Source organism: Lates calcarifer, linkage group LG17 (genome assembly GCF_001640805.2).
Source record: "Lates calcarifer isolate ASB-BC8 linkage group LG17, TLL_Latcal_v3, whole genome shotgun sequence".
Classification (NCBI taxonomy): domain Eukaryota; kingdom Metazoa; phylum Chordata; class Actinopteri; family Centropomidae; genus Lates; species Lates calcarifer.
Window position 1 is genome coordinate 26,142,626 of NC_066849.1, and position 22,654 is coordinate 26,165,279.

Consider the following 22,654-nt stretch of genomic DNA (forward strand, 5'->3'; position numbering starts at 1 on the left):
GAAGAAAGGACGCAAGGTTGGTGATGTCGTTTGCCCTGCGACACAAACACCGTGCTTGTAGCATGTAGCAGCAGTTTCAAGCTACTTTACTGGATTTTTTTTTCGCCGGGGGATTGAAACGATTATGCAAGGACCGCCGATGACTCTGTGAGTAGTAATTTTCATATTAGAACAGAAAAGAGACGTGTGGAGTGTGTCAGACTCCAACAACAGTCAGTTACTCCGCTGGTGTAAAAACAGTCAGCTAGCTAAGCTAGCTCTCGTTAGCTAAACTTGGTGATTAGCTGCTGCTGGTTTATTTGTGGTTTTCAGGTGACGATGTGACAGCCAGCCGTGTCTCGGTGCTGTGTTGTGGAGCAGTGCATGTCCCGGCCGCAGGACGTGGAGGAGGGCAGGCGGAGGCTCTGAGTCGGTGTCCGGGATGGAGACCTGGACCCCCAACCCCCGAGCCAAGCCCTTCATCCCGCGCCAACAAAGGAGCCTGTACCTCACCTGGAAATACAAACTGACCAACAAGAGGACGATTCGTCGGTTCTGTCAGGTCAGTGAGAAACAAACAAACCAACCTGGCCAGTATCTGTGTTTTCATACCTTAATACCTACACAACATTTCACTGGGGGTGCGGTATTTGTTAAAATGTTTTTGAAGTTCCTTGCTATAATAAATTGCCTCATCAAGGTGCCTTTGCCATCAAGAAAAGAAAGATCTGTTTCATGTAACATTATTGCTGCCTTCTTTAAAAAAATGTAAAAACCAAATCAGGTTTTGGCTAAACAAGATTGAAAACAGGTATAAGAAAGGTTGAGCCAGCCATATTTACTTTGTCTGTTTTTTTGCATCTTTTTTTAATCTGCACTGTTCTTCCCATGCTGCATTTGAAGTGCACATGCAGGCATTTGCATTTTCAGGTCACCCCAGATTGCAATGGTTAATGTTACCTTTTCTCACTACAGCTTATTCATGGCAACAGTTGGTAGAATTGAGCATTTTAATCACAGAGCGGTGTGTGTGCAGTTTCTTTTAGAGGCAGTTATTTGAGCTCTGTACAGACACTGCTGCCTCAGTGTGAAACAGCAGCAAATTCGTGCTTTAAAAATCACATGATAACTCAGAACTAAGAAGATTTCCAACTGAATGCTGTGTTTTCTTTCACAGGCTGGTGCTGTGTTGTTTCTGCTGATAACTGTTATAGTCAACATTAAACTCATCTTGGACACAAGAAGAGTAGCTAATGAAGATGCAGCAGCCCAAGAATATGGTGAGAAACCTGTCCAGTACTCATATTGTTTACATTACATCGTTCACTTTTCAGACCAGCACACCCACTGTACGCTGAAGTTTAGTCATTAGACTAAAGTATGACTTATTATGGTCACATACATTGAGAAGTGTTTCCAAAGTTTAACCTCCTTAAATAGCCAAATATGGGTTGCATAGAGCTTTGATAGCAGTCACAGGTGACCAGGAGTCTGTTGGCCTGAAGATATATAACATATCATCCCTCAGTATTTGGTCTGTCTGTAAGGCTTTTATCCTGAGAATCTGACTGGTCACAGATTTCATTGTAACACTGTGAATAAGATATGTAGGGAAAATTCCTCTGAATTTCTTCAGGTGGTCATGGTTGTCGACAATGATTACTCTCGATATGAGAATATAAATACAGACTTATGGGTGCACCTAAAATAGTTTATCTCCCTTTTTCTGGCCTCGACAAGTCTGTTGTTGAGAGCAAAGCTGATAAAACTGATACCATATCTTTTGCTTTGCAAATTGTTCATTGACTTAAAATGTGTATCTTGTAGCTATTCAACACACTGTTGTGACAATGCATCCCACCTTAGCGTAGCTTTACTTAGGAGTACCTAATTTTGGTCTTCTGCTCCTCAGAGGATGCAGTACCCAACATGGAGACACCACGCAGGCCGGCTAATGGACGCAAGGTCCTGGACATTGAGGTGTACTCCAGCCGCTCTAAGGTCTACGTGGCAGTGGATGGAACCACTGTGAGTTCAACTGACTCGATGCTCTTGAGAAACATGAAACATCCTGAAGAACTATTCTGGTTTAATACAAGTTGGGTCTTAATTTCATATCTTTTTGAAATTAAGACCACATCACAGGTCCATCTCTGTACAGGAGATCTGATATTCATCTTTTCATCTGCCTCTGGAGAGGGTGGCAAACGAGAGGATGTAACCAAAATGTCACACTGTTCCTATAATCACCTAGTTATACTATTACTGAGAGTACAGGTAAAACTATTCTGTATTTTGCTCGTTGTCTGCAGGTTTTGGAGGATGACATGCGGGAGCAAGGCAGAGGCATCCATGTGATAGTTCTCAACCAGGCAACTGTAAGCATCATCTGCTGTTTTCTCGTCATATTAATTATCAACAAATGACTTCTCTCCTGTTAGAATTTCATTAGTTTTATATGAGACAACAACTAAGTTGTTAATAACAATAATTAATGCTTCTCTAAGATTTCTTCCAGTGATAAAATTCCTGATTGTGATGTGATGTCCAACAAAAAAAGCTCAAAATCTGAGCTCAAATCCAAAAGGTCAGACAACTCAGTCACTGTCTGCTGCTGCGTTTGTCTCAGGGTCATGTCATGGCCAAGAGGATATTTGACACTTACTCCCCCCATGAGGATGAAGCCATGATCCTCTTCCTCAACATGGTGACCCGGGGTCGAGTCCTCATCTTTACCATAAAGGTCAGTCACTGCTACTGTCACACTGATGAATTGGGTGTCACTTTTACCATGTTACATACGTATGGTGACAAAAGAAATGAGTGGAGAATCATGTGTTTCCATCCTGCAGGATGAAGGCACGTTCCACCTTAAGGATGCTGCCAAGAACCTGCTGAAAAGTCTCGGCAGCCAGGTGTCCCTCAACCTCAGCTGGAGGGACATGTGGACTCTGGTGGTGAAGAAAGGAGGTATTATTTTCCAGTGTTTTGAGATCTCCCACCCCTGTCCTATTCACTTTTCCAGATCCACAGCTGATATAAAAGCAGACTGAGTGGAGGTATTTGTGATTACAGATCCTTCTGTTGATATAAGAACAGCTTCAGTTTTGTTCTAAGTGGTTTTTCTAATTTATGTCCCTCAGAAAGAGCTGTAAACATTTGCGATTCATGTATTTGTCTTTCTGGTGTTGTGCTTCAGTGTAAAAGCTCAGTCAAAGGGGACAAGCCTGCAATTATATTTGTGTGTGTGTCCAGGTCAGGTGTATGGAGAGAAGCACTCAAAGTCTCCAGCTCTGTCCACATGGGGAGACCCAGTGCTGCTGAAGACTGAGGTACAGCTCACAGCTTCTGAAGGTAAGATACAGTTCTAGCATGGATGGAAAGGTATAAGATCTGTCTGACTGGAAGTGAAAAACTGAACCAAACTAAAAGATCCATGTTGTAAAATGTTGGAATATTCCTTTATGTCTTAAATCAGAGCTTCTCCTGCCCATCTGCTTTTAAACCACTTAGTGGTTTAAAATGTATTATAAATGATGAATGTTAAACTGACTGTGATCCTGCGTCCTGCAGAGGCAGAGTGCCACTGGGCAGACACCGAACTCAACAGGAGGAGGAAGCTCTTCTGCAGCAAAGTGGAAGGATACGGCAGCATCTGCAGCTGCAAGGACCCAGCCCCCATAGAGTTCAATCCTGACCCTGTAAGATGCACAGCATGACTCTTTTCAGATTGTTTTATTGAGCTGCATGTAGTGGGGGCTGACAGAGAAGTGTGATTGTAAGGAAGCTTTGACATCAAAAAGTATTATTTGCCGGGATCCTTGCATGTACTGTATACATGTCTGGTTCCCTGCATAACCTGATTTCTGTCAGTAATTTGGTTGCTTATGTGCATGTACACATATTCAGTTTTACTCACTTTATTTGCTTTTTCCTTCCAGCTCCCCAACAATAACGTCCTCAACGTCCCAGTGGCTGTCATTGCAGGGAACAGACCAAACTATCTCTACCGGTAAGATCAGAAAACTAATGATACACCTGTGATGGATTGTTAGGCTGGTCTCTGTCTGTGAAGGGAAACAAATCAGTGTTAACACAATTCAGAAACTCCTGTCATGATTTTTTTACGCAGTCTTACTGCAATCTTTTTTTCTACTGCACATAGTAAATAGAGTGATTACTCCTTTGATTTTTATTTTATCCTCTGTAAAGATATTTAAACTTATTTGTTGGTATTTCATTGATAAACTGCTTCTCAACATCTGAGCTTTACCCTTAAACAAATGAAGATAAATGAGACCCACAGACAGTAAATATTCCTGTTAGTAAATTATTTGCTGCTCCACATATTTTAAATTGATTGTAGAGAAAATAACCTCAGTTTATGAACAAAGTGAGAGCTGCAATAAGCTGCTGTTGTCAAGGCAGGATGAAGAAAGATGGTGGTCTCTTCCTTAGAAATACATTTTCCAATATTAATGGAAAGGAAAATTACAATTTACATGTCTGTCCTTGTTAAATTAGAACAAATCACAACAATATGGAGCCAAAAAATAAACGACGGTCATTCCTCATTTGTCTAAAACAAAATTACAACCAGTTCTCATCTGTTTTCAGAATGCTGAGGTCACTTCTTTCAGCTCATGGTGTCAACCCGCAGATGATCACTGTCTTCATTGATGGATATTATGAGGTACCAGTTTTATTCCCTTGTTGACTATCAATCAGCACACCATTTCAGCTAACACAGGAGAGATTGTCAGAAGTGCACAGTATTTTTTTTCAGTATGGCTTCATTTCAAGTTTTTCACACAACATATAGTACATACAGCACTATGTTAGCCAAGCTCCTGCTACATTAGCTCAGCTCGATCCAGGTGTCTGATAACTGAAATTCTTCATTGGGTTAAAGGTTATAGTTATATATAGTTCATAAGGTTCATAAGTGATGTGTCTTGAAACCGTAAGAAAGTAGCAGCTGAAAATGTTTCAATGTCTGGTCAACATCTAGCGCCTCTGGAAAACTCTGCATGAGGCTATATTTTATATATGTTGCTTGATAATTAAGAGATCAGATAAATGAGATGAATTTAACCAAAATCCTGTAAAGGTATCAAAGTTGTTTTGATATCTGCATTAAAACCCAAAACTCATAGATAAACATCCAGACGCCCTGCTGTATTATGTTGATAAACCACTTCACCCATCAGGCATGTTGTTCTTGTGTGTTTTGACCCAGGAGCCTATGGATGTTGTGGAGCTGTTTGGCCTGAAAGGAGTTCAACACACACCCATCAGCATCAAGAATGCCAGAGTGTCCCAGGTAAACAACAGTTAGCGCCTCAGGGCTAACAACAGACTGTTCTGTTGTTCAGCCTCAAGTCATTACAGTGCCTTGAGATAACTTCTGTTTGTGAATTGGTGCTATATAAATAAAATTGACTTGACTTGATTTGACTTAAAGTAACCAAGACCTCATTTATGCTTTTAATAGTCCTTGTTTTATTGTGAAAATAAGCTGTTTTGTCTCTTCTCTCTGTTGCAGCACTATAAAGCGAGTCTGACTGCAACCTTCAACCTTCACCCAGTGAGTGCTTTGTTTTCCTTTTCCAAGACAAAAAACAGTTCCCCTTTGATGTAGCTGAATGTCATGTTGAGCAGTAAGATGTGCAGTATGTGGTTTCAGTGACACTCTCAGGCTTTAAAGGAGGCTGTGAGAGAAGGGTGGTTTTTGAAGTTTATCTCTTAAGAACAACAACTTTTTGACTTATTTTTCAGTTTATTAATTGATTATAGTTGTCAGTTATCACTTGTCTTGTGAGCTCCACTGAGGAGAGTAAACCCTGAAGACAGCACTGACCCAGCATGTGTTATTCTTACTTTTTATCAGGATGCCAATTTTGCCATCGTCCTGGAAGAAGACCTGGATATCTCCATTGACTTCTTCAGGTGTGTTCTTCAGTATTTAGGATTTGGACTGTTGGTTTGACACAGTGAACTATTTAACCCCCCCGCTCTGCGAAATTATAATGTACTCCATACTATCAGCAGAGAAGACTCACAAACCCTCCCAGCTGCCAAAGTCACCACTTGGTGGCAGTAGATCCTCAGTGCTAGAAACTGCTAGAAAGCTCGCACTTCCTTTGTTTGTGAGATTTGTCTTTGAGCTGTGTGTTTGCTGCTGTAAAACCTCCAGGCCCTCTCCTGGGCTGACCGGCCTGTTTGAAGCACTGTCTTTGAATAGTTCAGAGGCTCTCTGAGCCATCATCTCACTCTCTTAATACAGTTCTGAAACAAGCTTCACACTCTCAGTTAGAGAGCAGCGAAAACCAAAGTGCAACCTCCTGTTGACACAGACTAGACTGGTTCTGTTTTAGTGTTTGCTGCTATGAGCTACATGTTTCCAGGGTGTGAGTCCCTATAAAGTCCTGAGTTCCTGAATATCAAACTGTAAATGTAATTAAATTGTTTCATTTTCTTTTGTCAGACTAAGTAGATTTCCTCAGAAGCAACATCTTGTATTTGTCAAATTAAAGACAAAGCTAATGCTTTTCTCTGTTATAAAAGCTAATATACTGACTCATTGTATCCTGTACCTGCAGGGCTGAGGTAAAGCTGACTGCCTTAATACTGATCTGTTGTATTGACCTGTGCAGAGGAAACTTAGTTTTGATGAAAGGAAATGCTACAGCATACATAAACCAGGACAGTAGAGGCTGCACCCATCCCATATGTCTGTAAGTCGAGGTGTCACTCTTTCTTGTCTGTACTAATGTTGCTGTGTTTCTTACAGTTTTCTGAGTCAGACCATCCACCTGTTGGATGAGGACGACAGTCTGTACTGTATCTCAGCCTGGAATGACCAGGTGAGTCCCGACTGCTTCACCTGTTCATGCTGTACCAGCTTTTTTATGAGCATTTATCTGTCCCTGTCCACGGTTTACATGTTGTTCATCCCACATCTTCTTTTTTATTTATTTAACCTAGTTAACACAGCAACAGGCCAGACTACCAAAAAGCTCAGATGATGGTTGTCATTGTTTGAGCAGTAAGAACATCACAGTAATATTTCTCATTAGGTTGAGAAATTATTATTGTGTAACAGTGTGAGGGTCTTATAGCTGTTAAGAATTGTGTAACTGACGTCTGAATGTCTGAGTAGGAGTGCCTGGGGCGCTTCCAACAATAGAGCATGAAATGAGGTGGCTTATCAGATTTCTCTTAACCCGAGGATGTAACATAACATCGTCCACAGAGGGAGACACCCGGGATGATTTTCATGTTCTATGTTCCTAAATACAGAAGTTTTGAAAATGTGATGTGCCCTCGTTCAGTTTCTACCCTCTGAATGACCTGCAGGAAGACTTGATGCTGCTTATGTCACTGACCGCTACTCATGTTGTTGTTGCACAGGGCTATGAGCACACTGCAGAGGACCCAGCCCTGCTCTACAGAGTGGAGAGTATGCCTGGCCTGGGCTGGGTGCTGAAGAAGAGCCTCTACAAAGACGAACTGGAGCCAAAATGGCCGACACCTGAGAAGGTGCGGGAAACGCATTTTGTTTTTACGTTACTTAACCAGTACTTTTGGATCTTTTCCTACTCTGGTTAGGAAAATTATACAAAAACACCACTACAGTCAAGAGGGAGCTGTATGCTATGGATGATGTTTGATCTTTGGTTAAAATATGAAAAACCACCTGCAAGATTTATTAAATGTGCGTGAGATTGTTTTGAAAATGTAAACCCTAGATGAACTCTGTGTGTGTGCGTGTGTGTGTCTTGTAGCTGTGGGACTGGGATATGTGGATGCGAATGCCGGAGCAGAGGAAGGGCAGAGAATGCATCATCCCTGACGTGTCCCGCTCTTACCACTTTGGCATCATCGGCCTCAACATGAATGGATATTTCCATGTGAGAATTAAAAAAATAATAATTTATTAAGTGTCACTAAGTCAACAGATGTTGGTTGAACCATAAAACCATATTCCAGGACAGTACAATCCTCACCCCACATCAAATCAAACATCAAATCACCTCACCCTAAACTTAGTCCTGTAATACATTTTTACAAGATCTGAAAACAAATTTGACTTTGAAGTCTTGATAATTTTAATTTAAAATTCAAGTAATGCAAGAAAGATATCAGATCTTGAACCTGAAATGCTTCCTGAAGATATTTGCTTTTCTCAGCTGGAATGACAGTGACGTGTCTCATTGTAGTAAAGTGATTATACAGGGGATGTTCTTAATTTCTCATTTTACAACCATTTGCTTGCCTGATCCTATTGCTCTATCCTCATCTTTTCTATCACACAGGAGGTGTATTTCAAGAAACACAAATTCAACACTGTTCCCAATGTGCAGCTGAAGAATGTTGACAGGTGTGTACACCCAGAACAGTGGGACTGTTTTTCACGCTATGAGCTTTTGAATTGTGTTTGAAAAGTAAATGGCAACAGTGACAGCCCTGGTGTTCTTGTTCTTGTTCCTCACAGCCTGAAGAAAGATGCTTATGAAGTGGAAATCCAAAATCTGTTGAAGTGAGTGAGATTTTAAAGTCACTGAGCCTGTAGATGCTTTCCTGTGATTCATATGTGGAAAAACTACAAAAATGGTGGCCCGGGTTGGCGTAATTGTGTGTATGCGTTTGTTTCCAGGGAGGCTGAGGTGCTGGACCACACTAAGAACCCATGTGAGGACTCGTTCCTGCCAGACTCTGAGGGGAAGATCTACGTCATGTTTATTAAGATGGAAACAGAGACAGACACATCCACCTGGACCGGAGCTCGCAAAGGTACACACTTCCATTTGGGATGCCAGATCCTACAGTTTAAATGAGGAGCTGTTTGAAAACTTTGACTCAGAATCTGCTGCCAAACAGTAATAGTGTGAGCTCCAAGTGAATGCAAGCAGCGGTAATCCTGTTCTGCTTTGTTATTGATATTGTCTCTTCAGTGCCCAGTCATCGTCATGGTGAAAATGGAAGTATAATAAATATATTCAAACTTATTTTTGGCTGATGAAAGTAATCCTAGTCTGCCATAAGGAATGGGATCATTCAGAACATTCTTGTTTTTCCTGTGTCTTCTGTTCAGTGCCTGCATGTTTGGGACCTGGATGTTCGAGGATACCACAAAGGCCTGTGGAGGCTGTTCAGGAAAAGGAATCATGTCCTGGTGGTGGCCGTGCCGATCTCTCCATATTCGTGAGTAAAGCTTAAATTATACTTTGTGCGTTAGTACAGATGTGGAGGCCCATGTTACATTTATTGCGTTGTCTGCCCATGTCCACGCGCTGCCCGTCTTTGTTGTTGGTAGTTAATTATCGGTGCAGCACTGTGCTTTTATCATGAGAATTAGTAGCTGCAGCCACAGCTCTGCTGTGCACAACAAATGTTTTGGCAGTGTTCGCAGCCCAAAACACAATCAAAACCGTTCGGTGTGTAAGTTAAAACCCAATGTACTTAAAGCACAAGCACATGGGTCAACTCATATCTACACCTGTAAGGCATGAATGAAGTGAGGGCCATCTTTGTATAAACTATGTTGCTATAACTCACCTGGCAGCACAATTTTCCCAGAAATAGGAGTGATAAATACTACCTCTCATATTATGTAACGAACAGACACATTGACTATAGTTGAAGTGCATCTGTTCACTCACTTCACACTTTACAAACAGATGAAAAACTCTGACAATGCTGTTTTTGTGAAAGCACACCTGTGCTGAAGGATAAAAGAAACTGTGCATACAGTCATTGTGGAAACTGGGACAGAGGGGAAACTCTCGTGTTATGAATTTGCTACCCTACACGTGGACAGACAATGGCCTGACATCAAACACGATCCAACGTGACTATGACGGACACTCTGTAAAACTTATTCACTGTGTCTTTTGCCTGAGTTTCCCTGTGGCTTTTGCAACAACAGTTCTTTATATCTGCTTTCGTTAATTCTTCCACAGGTTAAAAAGAAATCTGAGATCTTTTATTCACAAAATGTTTGAGGAGAATCAATAGGAAAACAATAAGTATTGATATTAATAACCACACCTGTGGCAAAACACATCCCCAGCTGCAAACACAACGAATATGTCACGATCTTTCCCTTTCTTACCTTTTACCACTGCCTGTCCACTGTCTGTCTCTGTCCTTCTGTCTGTCCACCTCTTTGTCTCACGGCCAGTGTGAAGAAACCAGCCAGTGTCACGCCCATTCACTTAGAGCCTCCACCCAAAGAAGAGGGAGCACCGGTGGAACAGATGTAGACCTGATGTTACACTGACACAAACACACACACAAACACACACTCTTGAACCAACCCGGGCCTTAACTCTTCTTCACCTTTCTCCACCAAACCACTAAAAGTCCAGCCTGGGACCCACAACTACAAAACTGACTTTTCCTAGATGTTGAACTTGTGCCCAATAGGATACCTGGGAAATGAAGTCCTACTGTTTTTTTTCCCCTTTTTTTTAAACAAAGGAGGGATTAACACTACACACTGCACTACTAAAGCCGTCCAGTGGCTTGAGATGGAACGGTGATGCTGAACCAGTTTTGGTTAAACGTGACTGTACAACCAAAACAGCATATGACAGACTACATTTTCTGTTTCCGTGACAACTGTGGGAAGAGCTGCAGTCTGTTTAATTTCAATTCAAGCTGTAACTTTTCAACAACAATGGTACAAATGACACAAACACTCTCTGACCAGTTTTTCTTTTTTTCACTACTGAGTGCTTTGTCCATCTTGTACATATGTTTTAACTTATCTCTATTTATTTTGCATCTCTCAGTCAAAATGAGTTTAGTGTTTTTTTTTAAAAAAAATCCTCTTTTATCAAGATCAGTGCGTTTTTTAAGAGCCTAACGTTTACAGATAATGAAATAATAATGTATATACATGCCTATATATTTTTTGATGAAAAATTTAAAGGGTCAGCATATTTTTCAGCATTAGATATTGAGTTTGAGTGAAAGAGTTGATAACAGCCCTGTGGGTTTTTACTATTATTGACTGCTTAGGTCAGTTGCCTCGGGTCAAGCTTCATGAGGGAAACTCAACGGTGGTTAAGAGACAGGAACATTAGAAAACATTCACAGCTTTAACACCATATATTGCAGTTAGAAACATAGCAAAAACAGAAATGCTGTGATCCATTATGTGTACCCTGTGTGTAGAAAAATGACTTATTGTTTGACATCTACAAGGGCTGGGTGTTCTGAAAGGTATTTGGTACCAAAATCTGTATAAATCTCCTATCAAGCCAACATTACACCACCCTGCATTTACACTACAAGGAAAAAAAGATTTTATTTTTGAATTGATTGAATATTATTGTGGCTTTACCAAAATATAATTGTATTTTTGCTGCTCAGTTATTTGCTTTATGTGTAGAAAACTAACTTTCAGGGAGTCTTGCACGGTGAACGGATACATCTTTCTAGATGCAACATGTGTTAAATCTGTGAGTTGTTTTTCTGAATTGGGTGCTTTCTTTGGTGTGTGTGTGTATTGTGGTCTCTCTCAGCCAACACAGAAGCTGGAGGCTCCAACACTTGAACAGTACATGGCGACATAAGCCAGGTTATACACTCTCATCTAGATAGAATACAGAACGCCCATGTGGGTGTGTGCAGCCTTCAGATAACTATCAGAGTTACCACATCACAGAAGAGACAGACAGATATTAAAGGGTCCTCATGTATTTTATGACTTAAAAACAGCTCTGACCAGAAAACAGCAGCAGTGTTAACTCATCTTTGTAACAGGTATTGGTTCTGTTATTTGCCTTATTCTTTTGTCATGGCCTTCATCTGTGGTGGAAATGTTGGGTGGTATATCACGGGCCAGTTGTCAACAACCAAATTCATACTCCAAGCTGAACTAAACATTTCAAATCTGTCGGCGTGATCACAATTGCTGCTATTTATTAGGTCCATCATCTCAAGATCATAACTTAAGTATACTGCAATACAACAAGCATTTTTTTCTTTGTTATTTAGACACCTAAGATAACAGTCATCTAGTTATCTGGAATGAGCGATCTCATAATTATTTCATAAAAATGCAATGTACTTGTAAGCAGCCATGTTTGTTAATGTATTAGCTGTTGGAACTCCGACCATGAAGCACCTGTAACTGGTGCTTGAGAACACAGTATAATGTAGCATAAATAAAACCTAATGATATATGATTAATGAACAAATCCTAACAGTATTATAATGCATGTATTGCCTGTTTATGCACATGATGTAAATACATTATGTTATGTTCTCAAGCATCTATTATCTGTTCATACACTGGTTATGAATGCTTCATAGAAGGAGTTATTCTTGTTGACGAAGTAATGAATCTGCTTACAACTACACTATAATGTGATCACCTATTCATTAATACACAGCCTGACACTAGGAGAGGCTAAATACGTTTTTCCCTGAATCAGACTTGATAAAATCCACTCAGTCTGTCCCTGTAGTGTTCTGACGGTTTCATCTAAAAGAGCAGTGGGTTTTTATTTTTTTTATGAGGAAGAGGAAATGCTGAGGTCGTCACCTGCTCCGTCTCAGCTGAACATAACACTGTACCGACTAAATGAATGAGTGTGTGAATCATGTTTTAATGCAGCTCGATCAGTTGTTTGATTTTAATGTGCGTATTTTGTGTGTTCTGACAACCACATATTTACTGTCTGCAGTCAGATAATCCAATCAGACACTTATTCAACAGTATTACAGCCTGTTTCGTGACTGAATTAATGAATAGTTGTGTCCTGAAAATTTCAGTTTAGTTTTAAGACAGTGAAGAAGTAGAATCAGTCCTCTTTTTCATTTTCGTCTTCGACTTCTCTCTAATTTCTGTAGTGGTATGTGTCCTTCTCTCTGTCAGATCCAGAGGGTCAAACTGAATCATTGTCTCCTCAGCAATACAGATGATTTTGTTGAAAGCTTTGACATAATTTGGAAAATACTGGGAGGTACCTTGTATGAGTGACAATGAGGATCTGTGGACAGTTAAAGATGCAGTTTGATGTGAGAGTTCCTTTAACTTTTATCATGGAAATGAATAAAGATGTTTTTTACAGAGGTTTCATACTGCTTCATTCTCTTTTGAGGCTGTACTGTATGTTTAAATAATTCATATCAGAGGGATTTATTATTACTGCATATTATTCATGGAATAAACTTGAGGCTATTGTTATTCTTAGCTCAGATTTTTGTACTTGTGTAGCCTTGTGCTGCCTGCAGATTTCCCAGGGGAGCATCAGGCAAAGCAACGGTGAGAGGAAATGCAGACAGCGAGGGAAATGTATGCAAATCCTCAGGGTGGGTGGATTTCTGCAGCCGCTACGGTTGACCAAGGACAAATGTGGCTTCCTGTCCTCTGAGTTCTGACTTTCATAATTTGTGATGTAATAAGTAAGAAATGGAATTTTGAAATTAATCCAGAGCATCTTTAAAGCCCAATTAATGGGAAAAAATTACATTTGGAATCTTTTTAAACCAGTGAGGTCTTTTTTCCCCTTTGCCACACTCTGCAGAGACTTTACACTACTAGAAACTTGCTTGAGATGAGAAATCTGTCACAGCCGGCATTATATCATCAGCTCATATCATCTCTGCAGCCACAAGTGCTAATTAATTCTGTTGGGCTCAGAGTATGAGCACCTACGTGGTTTTGCACAGAAAATAAAGCCTATGCCTGACTGGATATGAGAGATGAACTCTGGTTTTTAATGACTTCTAAGTCTGTTTAACTGATCTACAGTTCAGCTTTACTCTGGAACCTGCTGGCTCTGATTCCAGCAGTTTAAGCTGCTGATTATCACTCAGTTAGAGATTGTACCTGTTACACAGAGCAACAGGTGTTCAGGGAGCAGATAATGTTGCTTTAAATTGCTGGTCTTTCAAATGACTGCATGTTCACCATTACAGTGACGTATAGATTCAATTTGATTTGTGTTAACAGTGGTACTGCCTTTACCTGAGCCCAGGTCCTCTCAGTACAGAGGCCTCATAAGCTACGTGCAGCCTGTATGTCACAGTTTAACGAATGTTTTATTGTTCAGGGTTTTTTATTTACCAGGTTAAAACTTGACACTTGATTTGTTGAGTCTGTTCAGTATATGATAACCTCCATCCCCAAACCGCATGTCATCCGAGTGATCTGGCCTAGACTACTCAAAGAGCTTTACAAAACGCATCTCAGGTCTTAAATTCATAGTTGTGGTGTCATCTATCAGTCAGAATAACATTGTATAAATCAAAGGAATACAGGGTTTGTTTGCATGTTCTTCCTGTGTCAGCTCTGGTTTCCCACCACAGTCCAAAGACATACAGCTTAGGTTAATAGGTGACTCTAAATTGCCTGTAGGTGTGAATGTTTGTGTAAATGGTCTGTCGCTATGTGTCAGTCAATGTGATTGGCTGGCGACCTGTCCACCCCGCCAAGTTAAACTGAGATTACGGTCTCAGCTCAATCAAAGAGACTGACTGAAAACAGCTCAGGGTGCATGGACACCTGTCTGGGTGAGGATCCATCTTTTATAGTGCCTGGGGAGTCTGTGTTATGTGTTAGCCAAACATTTGCATCCAGTCTAATTAAGATGGATGTTCAGCTCTGTTTTACTCATGACCGGCTGAATGCAGTAATGGTATTTGTGTGTGTTACTGTTTATTTCACATGGGGCATTTGTTCCACTGTCTACACACACACACACACACACACACACACTTGTCCGTCATCACCAGCTCTAAACTTGGTCATTTGTGCCTGTCAGTCAGAAGTCAGTGGATCATATCGGTGTGTGTGTGTGTGTGTGTGTTTGCTGTCTTTTAAATGTCATTTTTGACCTATTGAGCATTCTGATGAGCCGAGCTCAGAGGCTGATGACTGTGATGTAGATGGAATATTGATTTTGTGTGTGTGTTAGAGAGGGACTGAGATGATGACAGATTTAACTCTAAATGCTTCACAGGTTTATAATTGGATGGAAAAGTGAACATGGTTTGTCTTCTTGCTCACTTTCCCTCTCTCTCTGTGTGACAAGAAAAAAATACCTGAATCTTTTGGAATTATCTGCATTTCTGTATGAATTTGTCTTAAAATATGATCAGATCATCATCCAAGCTACCATGGTGAACAAACACAATCTATTTACCTCCTAACATTCTAGGAAAAAAAATCTTAAGAAATAGTTAAAGTGTTGCTCAAGAACAGGAAGTTCCTCTCTGTAAATTCTACATTATGTTGGTCATTCCCTTGTTGTTCTTACTCAAATTATGCATACAGAATATGTCCCTGTATTCAAAACGGAAAACCTGACAGAAGGTAATGAGAAATGATCTCATTATGTAAAACAAAGAAAGTTCAGCCCTCCTGAGCTTTTTAATAGATAACATGGCAAATCACAAGACGTATTAGTAGCTGTAGTTTTTGTGTTGTTATGCTTTTGTTTTTTTCCCCTCTCTCTCTCTTCTTGTTGACCTTTCAGAATCAAATAAGCTTCATTTGCATGACTGTCTCTCACTGCAGTTTGGTCTCCTGTTGTACAGGACCAGTTGAATAAAGCCTCTGGGTGCTGGTGGAGGATCTGTGATGAAAACACGAATTCAGAACCGATTGATAACCTGCATGGCTGAACAATGCCCCGCCTCCTGTCTGCCGTCAGACCTTTGATTGGTCAATATTTACTAAGCTCTGTGTCACAATGCGTGTAAGCCACACAGGCAGGAGATGGAACGTTAATGAATAATATACAGGACAAAAGATGCACTTAGCTGTGCCGCTCCCTCTCACTTGCGTAGCCTATCATATAGAGGGAACTTGATATTTGTTTTTAAATGATGTCAGGCTGTATCGTCTTTTTTAATCACTGAAAAAAACATAAATGGTGGCCTTAAGGACATTTCAATCATGGGTGGATTATGAGACAGTGGGTCTCCTGGGTTTTTGTGTGTGTGTTTGTTGCTGTCTTGTTGTCTCTATGGTCATTTTGCATTTCTTTGTCGTCCCTTTGTGATTCGTTTTGGAGGTGTGGGTCAGAGCTGTGGCAAACTGACAACAGGTGCCATCACTGCTGAATGAATCCAGAAATGACCCAGAGAAGCAAAAAAATCTGGGTCTCCAGCAACTTCTGAGAGAACAGCTTGCTCCACTTTCTTCACTGGTTGTAGCTGTAATTGTGTCTGCCTGCTGTTTGCTGCTGAGTGGGGTGTGGACAATGTGTTTTTAGACAGCTGCTGTTGCTGGAAACAAACAAACAAGAAATTCAAAGAGCATTCATCAAGTGCAGTTAGTAAAAGTTGTTAGATATTAGATAGATATTTTATTGACAGATATGAAATATTTACACCTTATATTCACTTCATGTTCATATAAAGGCAGGAAGTAAATTTGAGTACATTTCTACTACACATAAAACATATTTATTTATTTATGAGGTTCCTCGTCTTAAACTCAACTTCATAGTAAAACTAAATGTTTCCCTGAAAGAAAAGGAAAACCACAAAGACAAGAGAATATGTCAGTGACAGAGCATGAACATGACACTGTTAAATAATGTTGATTTTTCTCAGTTGACTCTGTTGTCCAGGTGGCAGTACAGGTACATGGACACTGTCATGGCAGCAATCTGGTGAAACAAGACAAGGCCAATTTAAATGTTCTTGTTGCAATGTACTGCGTCACTAAAAGAAAAAAGGAAGGCTGACCACCTTCAGTTTTGAAATTGCTCATTGCACATATCATAAGTCCTTATAGAAATATATTCAACGAGTCAAACATTTGGAGCTCTAACCTTTAATTGATGGACAGAGACCTGGCAAATCGGATGTATTTTCTACTCTCTGGTCAAGTTCACATGATGTGTGTGGCTACTCTCTAAAGCTGCCTCCATATCAAGATGTCGGGGGTTCAAATCTCCTTGACAGCACGCATCTTGGATTTTAAAGATATTATTATCCTTGTCCTTTAAGGACATAATGGCTTTACATGTGGAGCTGTTTGATAAAAGATTTTTAGGCTCTTTGATTCACACCTAACCACCATCTTTAAGCCAAAGTGAACACATTACATTTTTTAGTAGTAAATTTTACCTCTAAGATTCCAATTCCTGCTGCGATTCCTCCCACGATGTTAGCATGCTCCTTGAGGGTCTCCAGGATGTGTTCAAAACAGCCCTGAGGAGGAAAGAGTCACAATATAAATATCAATTCTCCAATTGACACAAAGCACACATTGACAGGCGGCGAATGAAAACACCAAATGCCAGATTCAACACTTTCACTGTGTTGCAATGTAATCCATGTTGTCAGTGTAACGAAACGAAGGCTGATTAATTATCAATGAATCAGTATTCTTTCTGTTTTTTGATTGATTAATTGCTATTGCTCACTATTTAAATAAGGAAAATCCTGTTTTCCCCAGACAACAGTGTTTGGTCATTCCAGCTCTGAAGTTCAACAGTTTGATAGAGTCCCATAAAATTTGGTTCCGACATTTATGTTTCCCTCAGGATGAATGCTAATAATGTCGACTTCCTCTAGCGCCATCATCAAGTCAAAATTAGCTTTACCATTAGCATGCTCACATTAGCATTTATCTCAAAGAACTGCCACAGCCTTATAGAGACTTAGTAAATGAGGTTACTGAACATGCAGTGGTGTTTTTGGGGGCAACCTGCACAGAGCTGCGTTCAGCCTCGTCTGCACTGCAGGGGGTGCTGTTGGTCCAGCAGCAGCTGGGCGGCAGACTGCCTCCATTCTCCTTTTCAAACTTAGAGCCCACAAAGTCTGTGTAGTTGGTGAAACCGCAGCATTTCAGCTAAGACAGGGATGAAATATTTACAACGTCAGGACACAATAGGAAAACACTGGAGGAGAGAGTTTGTTCATAATGGTGTAGCAGCAAGTAAACTCTACTTAAAGTTTAACAAGAGCTGCATGGTGTTCAGAGTTCAGGCTTTGTGCACAGACATTTTTCAACCATTGAAAATAGTTAACAATGAAGAGTGTGTTATCTCGAGTAAACATGACACTGTTTCCAGGGCACCATGTTGCTTTTTTACAAATGTCATTTTTAGATGTCTTCAGCACTAGAAACTTTCTGAAAACAGAAAGAAAAACTGAAATTAGTTTCCTGGCTCGACACTAAAAGTGTAGGCAGACAGAATATGTTTTTGTACAAGGTCTGACATTGATCAACAGTTTTATTCTACTTTTCCTCTGTAAACCAAACCATTGTTAACCTGTTGCACCTATGAGAATAAAAGTTTCTTTATCATTGAATAGGTAAAGTAAGAGATGGAAGCTCCCTGAGTTACCTTGGCTGAGGCTGTTGTGAGCAGGGGAGCTCAGGTCAACTTATGGACAAAAGCACACAGATTGGATGAATAGTGTAAATTTGAGCTTCTGTTTGGCTTTGATTTCAATTCAGAAATTTTAGCTTTGAACTTTAGCCACAGGCAGTGTGTTAATGCATTTTTTCACAGCAGAACAATGTCACAAATTTGATAGAAGTATGTTGGTGCATGTATTATATCACGTCCTGTTACTATAAAATAGTAAAATATATTTCTTGTGTGCTGTCAATATAACAGGCATACAGCAGTGTATGCTCTCTGGTCTAAAAACTGGATACACTGTGGCTCTGCTGAAAACAAAGCTCAAGTGTATGTATGTGTGTATGTTAGAATCCTTCACCTGACCACAGTGGACTCATGAAAGTAGTTCCTGTAACTCTAACACAGCGTGTCAATAACTTTAAGATAAATAAAGGTTTTGAGATTCAGTGTGTTGTTGTTTATGGAGGAACTGAAAACTGTGAATATTTATTTAAAACCTGATGATGAGCTAAGAAATGCAAAACCAGCGTGTTCCTTTAAGTTCAGTCTGATAAAGTACTGTACCTCTGACATGGTGGTGTTCCAGATCTTAGTGACCACAGGATCACTGCCATAGTCGTTCTTTAAAGCAGGGGTTGCCCACGCTCTGAGGATCCCCTCAGCCTGTGGAAAACACACACACACACACACACAAACACTTAGGAGGATCCTCATTGACATTCATTCCCCTCAGGCCCCTTGACCTAAACCTAATTCTGACTTAACCCCTAAAACCAAGTCTAATTCCTCAAATTCTTCTTTGAAGAAGTGAACTTTTTTTTTTCTAAAATTTCCTCACTTTTTTAAAAAACATTCACATTACATGCTGTCCTGACCATCCAAAAATGTCCCACTTTTCCATTCTTCTCTGAACTGTTCCATCACACTGTTTTGATTGTACATATATTCCCTAATTTTCTGAAACTATCTTCATTGTCCAATATATCCTCAATTTCAGAAATGTCTACACTTTCCAAAATGTCTTTGCTTTAATTATGGATGTAACAAAGAGTAGCTGGTACATTTTAACAGATAATGTGGATCTTAATAAACAAACAATAAGCATTACGTTTGTCCTCGCTTACAAATGTCCTAATTCATTTTTGTCCACTTAAGTCCAAACCAAAAATATTTTTATCTTCAGAAAATGTCCCCACTTCTCAAAAGTATCCCACTTTCTAATATGTATGTGATATGTATCCCATATTTTTTAAATGCCCTCCCTTTCCAAAATATGCAGCTTAGCTCCATCAGAGGTGATGTAGTCCCAGTGCTTCGCTCTGTCCAGTCTGTAGATGAGGCCTGAATATGCAAATAGTATAAGAGCTCATCACTGCACCAGAGAGCTTCTACTGTCAAAGTCCAACAGTCTCACACACACACACACTAACACCCCTAAGTAATCACATGCCACAGTATGGAAGCCCCTGAAAATAAAACACTGCAGCTGATCTCATGGGCAGGAAAGGTAATTCTCTGGGAGTCACCTATTCATCAGAAATTAAATAAATCTTCTCACACAAAGCACCTGGGAAATAAACAGCCCGGCCTGGCACCTGGAAAAAATGAAAATAAATCAAAAAATGGCCGAGCCATTATTCTCTATTCTTCTCCTCCTTTTTACGGTCATAAACTGAGAGGAGGGGGATATGGGGGTGGGGGGGCATTTACATATATATAGATGCTCTTGATGTCTTTGGCCAGGACACATTCTGTCTCATATTCATGTTTATCCAAAGTGCAAAAAAGGAGGGTTAGGTTTCAGGCAGAGTCTTTTGTTGTGGAAGAATTCCTTCACAAACACACAGGTTAGCTTTCTTTCACATCCTCCCCCCTTCCTCCTTCCCTCCCTCCCCAGTCTATTTTTTCCATTTTGATAAATAATCCCGTCGCGCACAGTCACACAAAGACCTACTTGACGAGGGGGGAGGGTGTGGGCTTTACTGTACGTGCATGTGGCCACGTGCAGCTGTGTGTTTATCAGGTTTGTGTGTCCGAAAGTGCGTTTTTTTTTTTTTTTCTCTCCCCCTGTTCTGTGTGTGTGTATGTGGATGTGTGTACATTGAAGGGGGCAGGCGTACAAGATGCCCGAGGGGATGCTGGGATACATGCCACAATTAAAAGTGCCCCCCCAAGAAGCTGAGAGAGTGGCTGAGATCAGAGAGGGTTATTACCAGCGGGCTAATTCATCACTGTCACTCGGTCCCGCGCCTCGCCACATCCTGTTAAACACACACACACTCACATGCTTACACACTGATATGGGCCCTTGCACACACACACACACACACACGGTGGACAGGCAGGACAAAGCATATAGTAACACACAGCACAGTGAGGCAGGAGGCGATAAGACATCTATCACTACAGTGAAGTGAACACATTCTACACAGATGATAAAAACCTTGGGCTTCATGTGTTATTGATCTCTTGTTGCTGTTCTTCAAATAATTATCGATATCTCTTACTGCAGTGACTCACCGGCTGCTAATTGGTTATTGTTCTTAAGAAGAAAAGCATTAAGTGAAAACCTTTGCCATTCGCAGAGGAAATGTAAGAGTGGAAATATCAGAAATAAAAAAAAAAAGAAAAAGGTTGACAAATATTTCAAATGCGCCTTGACATGTCCATTTCTGAACTTGTTATTGTGCTCCTCATATTATTTTATTGTTGCATTGAAGTTACAGCATCAGTTGAAAAATACCTGATGATCTGAAGGCATTTCCAGAATGTAACCATCTCCATCTTCTGCACAATAAAAGAGATTTTTAACCTGTTTTTCAAGTAATAACTAAAATAATAAGTGCTGGTTGGCACAAAACAAAAAATGTTGTTATTGTGTTACTGTGGATGAAAATGCCAAATAATGTAAAGTGACATTCACTGATAAGTACAGCTACTAAAGTTAAAGCAGAATAATCCTAAAGCTTCCTTCTTTACCATGGAGCTTTACTGTGAATATCATGTCATTGTTTCTCTGAGCTGACTTATACAACACCTGCTCAGCACAGAGACCAGTTAGTGAACATAGTGGAGCAACTACGTTTTTAATTTGGTCTGTATCAACAAAGGAAATATGTTTAGACTGGTAACTTGGGTTATAAATCTTTTATATTGAAGTGCAGGTGGAGTGTGATTTATTCATATCGTCAGAAGGTTCTTTGAGGACTCTGGAAATATCTTAAGTGAATTTTGTTTTTTAAATCATTGATCTGAAGAAACTTGCCTGTTTTCACATCGAGGAGCAAATCCAGAGCAACACTAGCTTTGAGCTGGAGTGATGTTTCTATCAACTTGATGAATTTAAGTCTATTATTCCTACTTATTTTAGAACATCTGGCTCTTTGACTGCTACAGGCTCTACTATGTCCAACTAGATAATGACTAATCCTGTCTGCTCTGCCTCACAGCTGCTGTTTGGTGCTGGGCTGGTGGTGCACAGTGAGTTTATTGGAGGTAGTTTGATGAAAATATCTGCCTGCTGCTGCTGGAAACACTGAGACTGAACCAAAACAGTAAAGTTGCTTGTTGTAAAACCAGAACCATGAGCTTTAAGATGCTAAAAAAAACTCCATAGAGCATAGTCACTACAGGTGAAATCTTAAACGCTGCCCATAGTATTTTTATGCATTGTTAATATAAAGATATTGATTAGCGGAGCTTTAAAGCAGAAGTAATTGGAGTTTATCAGCTTATATGACTAACTCCAGCTAATCTCTCCTCTTATTAATGAGAAATTAAAGCAAACAGTAATCTGTAGTGAGTGCATTCCTTTACTGTACACGGACGTCAATGGGATTCATTAAATGCCATATCACATCTATTTCATTAATCCACCGTGAAGTCCACATCAGCCCTGGTAATAAATCTCCACCCCGGTCACTTCCGAATCACTTGGGGGAGAAAGAACAACCATGACCACTGACGGCCTCTCATAATGCCTGCTGGAATTGCTTATTAAATCTCAGTTATTCCGACCACCCGAAGGTTATTGGCTCTTCGGTTAGATGAGCTGTGGAGGCCTGGCGGCCAAAAGGCAGATTTATGCTGCCGATAAGAAGAACAGAATAGATCAACACTTTATTTATTGTCTCCTTTCGTAGTCTACGCCTCTGTCCCTTACTTATTGACACAGGCAGCTATATATATGCATATTAGATGTATATTGCCCATATTCATTATTCTGATGCTATTGTGTTTACTGTGTCTTATCAAAGGCAGGAGATGGACAGCTGCTCTCACACACTCATATCCGTGATGGAACTGACGATGTCCTTTGTGTTTGTAAT

At 40.2% G+C, this 22,654-nt stretch overlaps 2 protein-coding genes across 2 annotated transcripts in view; one reads left to right on the forward strand and one right to left on the reverse strand.

The window, feature by feature from the left end:
• On the forward strand, positions 1 to 13,069 carry pomgnt1 (protein O-linked mannose N-acetylglucosaminyltransferase 1 (beta 1,2-)). The gene is given in 23 exon segments (XM_018688212.2): positions 1 to 147; positions 313 to 541; positions 1,157 to 1,259; positions 1,892 to 2,007; positions 2,292 to 2,357; positions 2,609 to 2,722; positions 2,832 to 2,949; positions 3,235 to 3,333; positions 3,553 to 3,680; positions 3,921 to 3,991; positions 4,597 to 4,672; positions 5,219 to 5,302; positions 5,525 to 5,566; positions 5,870 to 5,928; positions 6,773 to 6,845; positions 7,393 to 7,521; positions 7,767 to 7,892; positions 8,298 to 8,362; positions 8,477 to 8,521; positions 8,639 to 8,762; positions 8,764 to 8,775; positions 9,077 to 9,186; positions 10,166 to 13,069. Coding segments are annotated over 22 exon segments (1,962 nt in total). The 5' UTR covers positions 1 to 147; positions 313 to 421; the 3' UTR covers positions 10,248 to 13,069.
• LOC108891084 (tetraspanin-1) overlaps positions 12,838 to 22,654 on the reverse strand; it is a 19,803-nt gene continuing 9,986 nt past the window's right edge. The window contains exons 5-8 of the mRNA XM_018688211.2: positions 18,891 to 18,989; positions 17,663 to 17,806; positions 17,080 to 17,163; positions 12,838 to 16,616 (exon numbers count right to left, since the gene is read on the reverse strand). Coding sequence (XP_018543727.1) covers positions 16,557 to 16,616; positions 17,080 to 17,163; positions 17,663 to 17,806; positions 18,891 to 18,989 — 387 coding nt within the window. The 3' untranslated portion in view covers positions 12,838 to 16,556. The remainder of the gene's footprint in view (positions 16,617 to 17,079; positions 17,164 to 17,662; positions 17,807 to 18,890; positions 18,990 to 22,654) is intronic.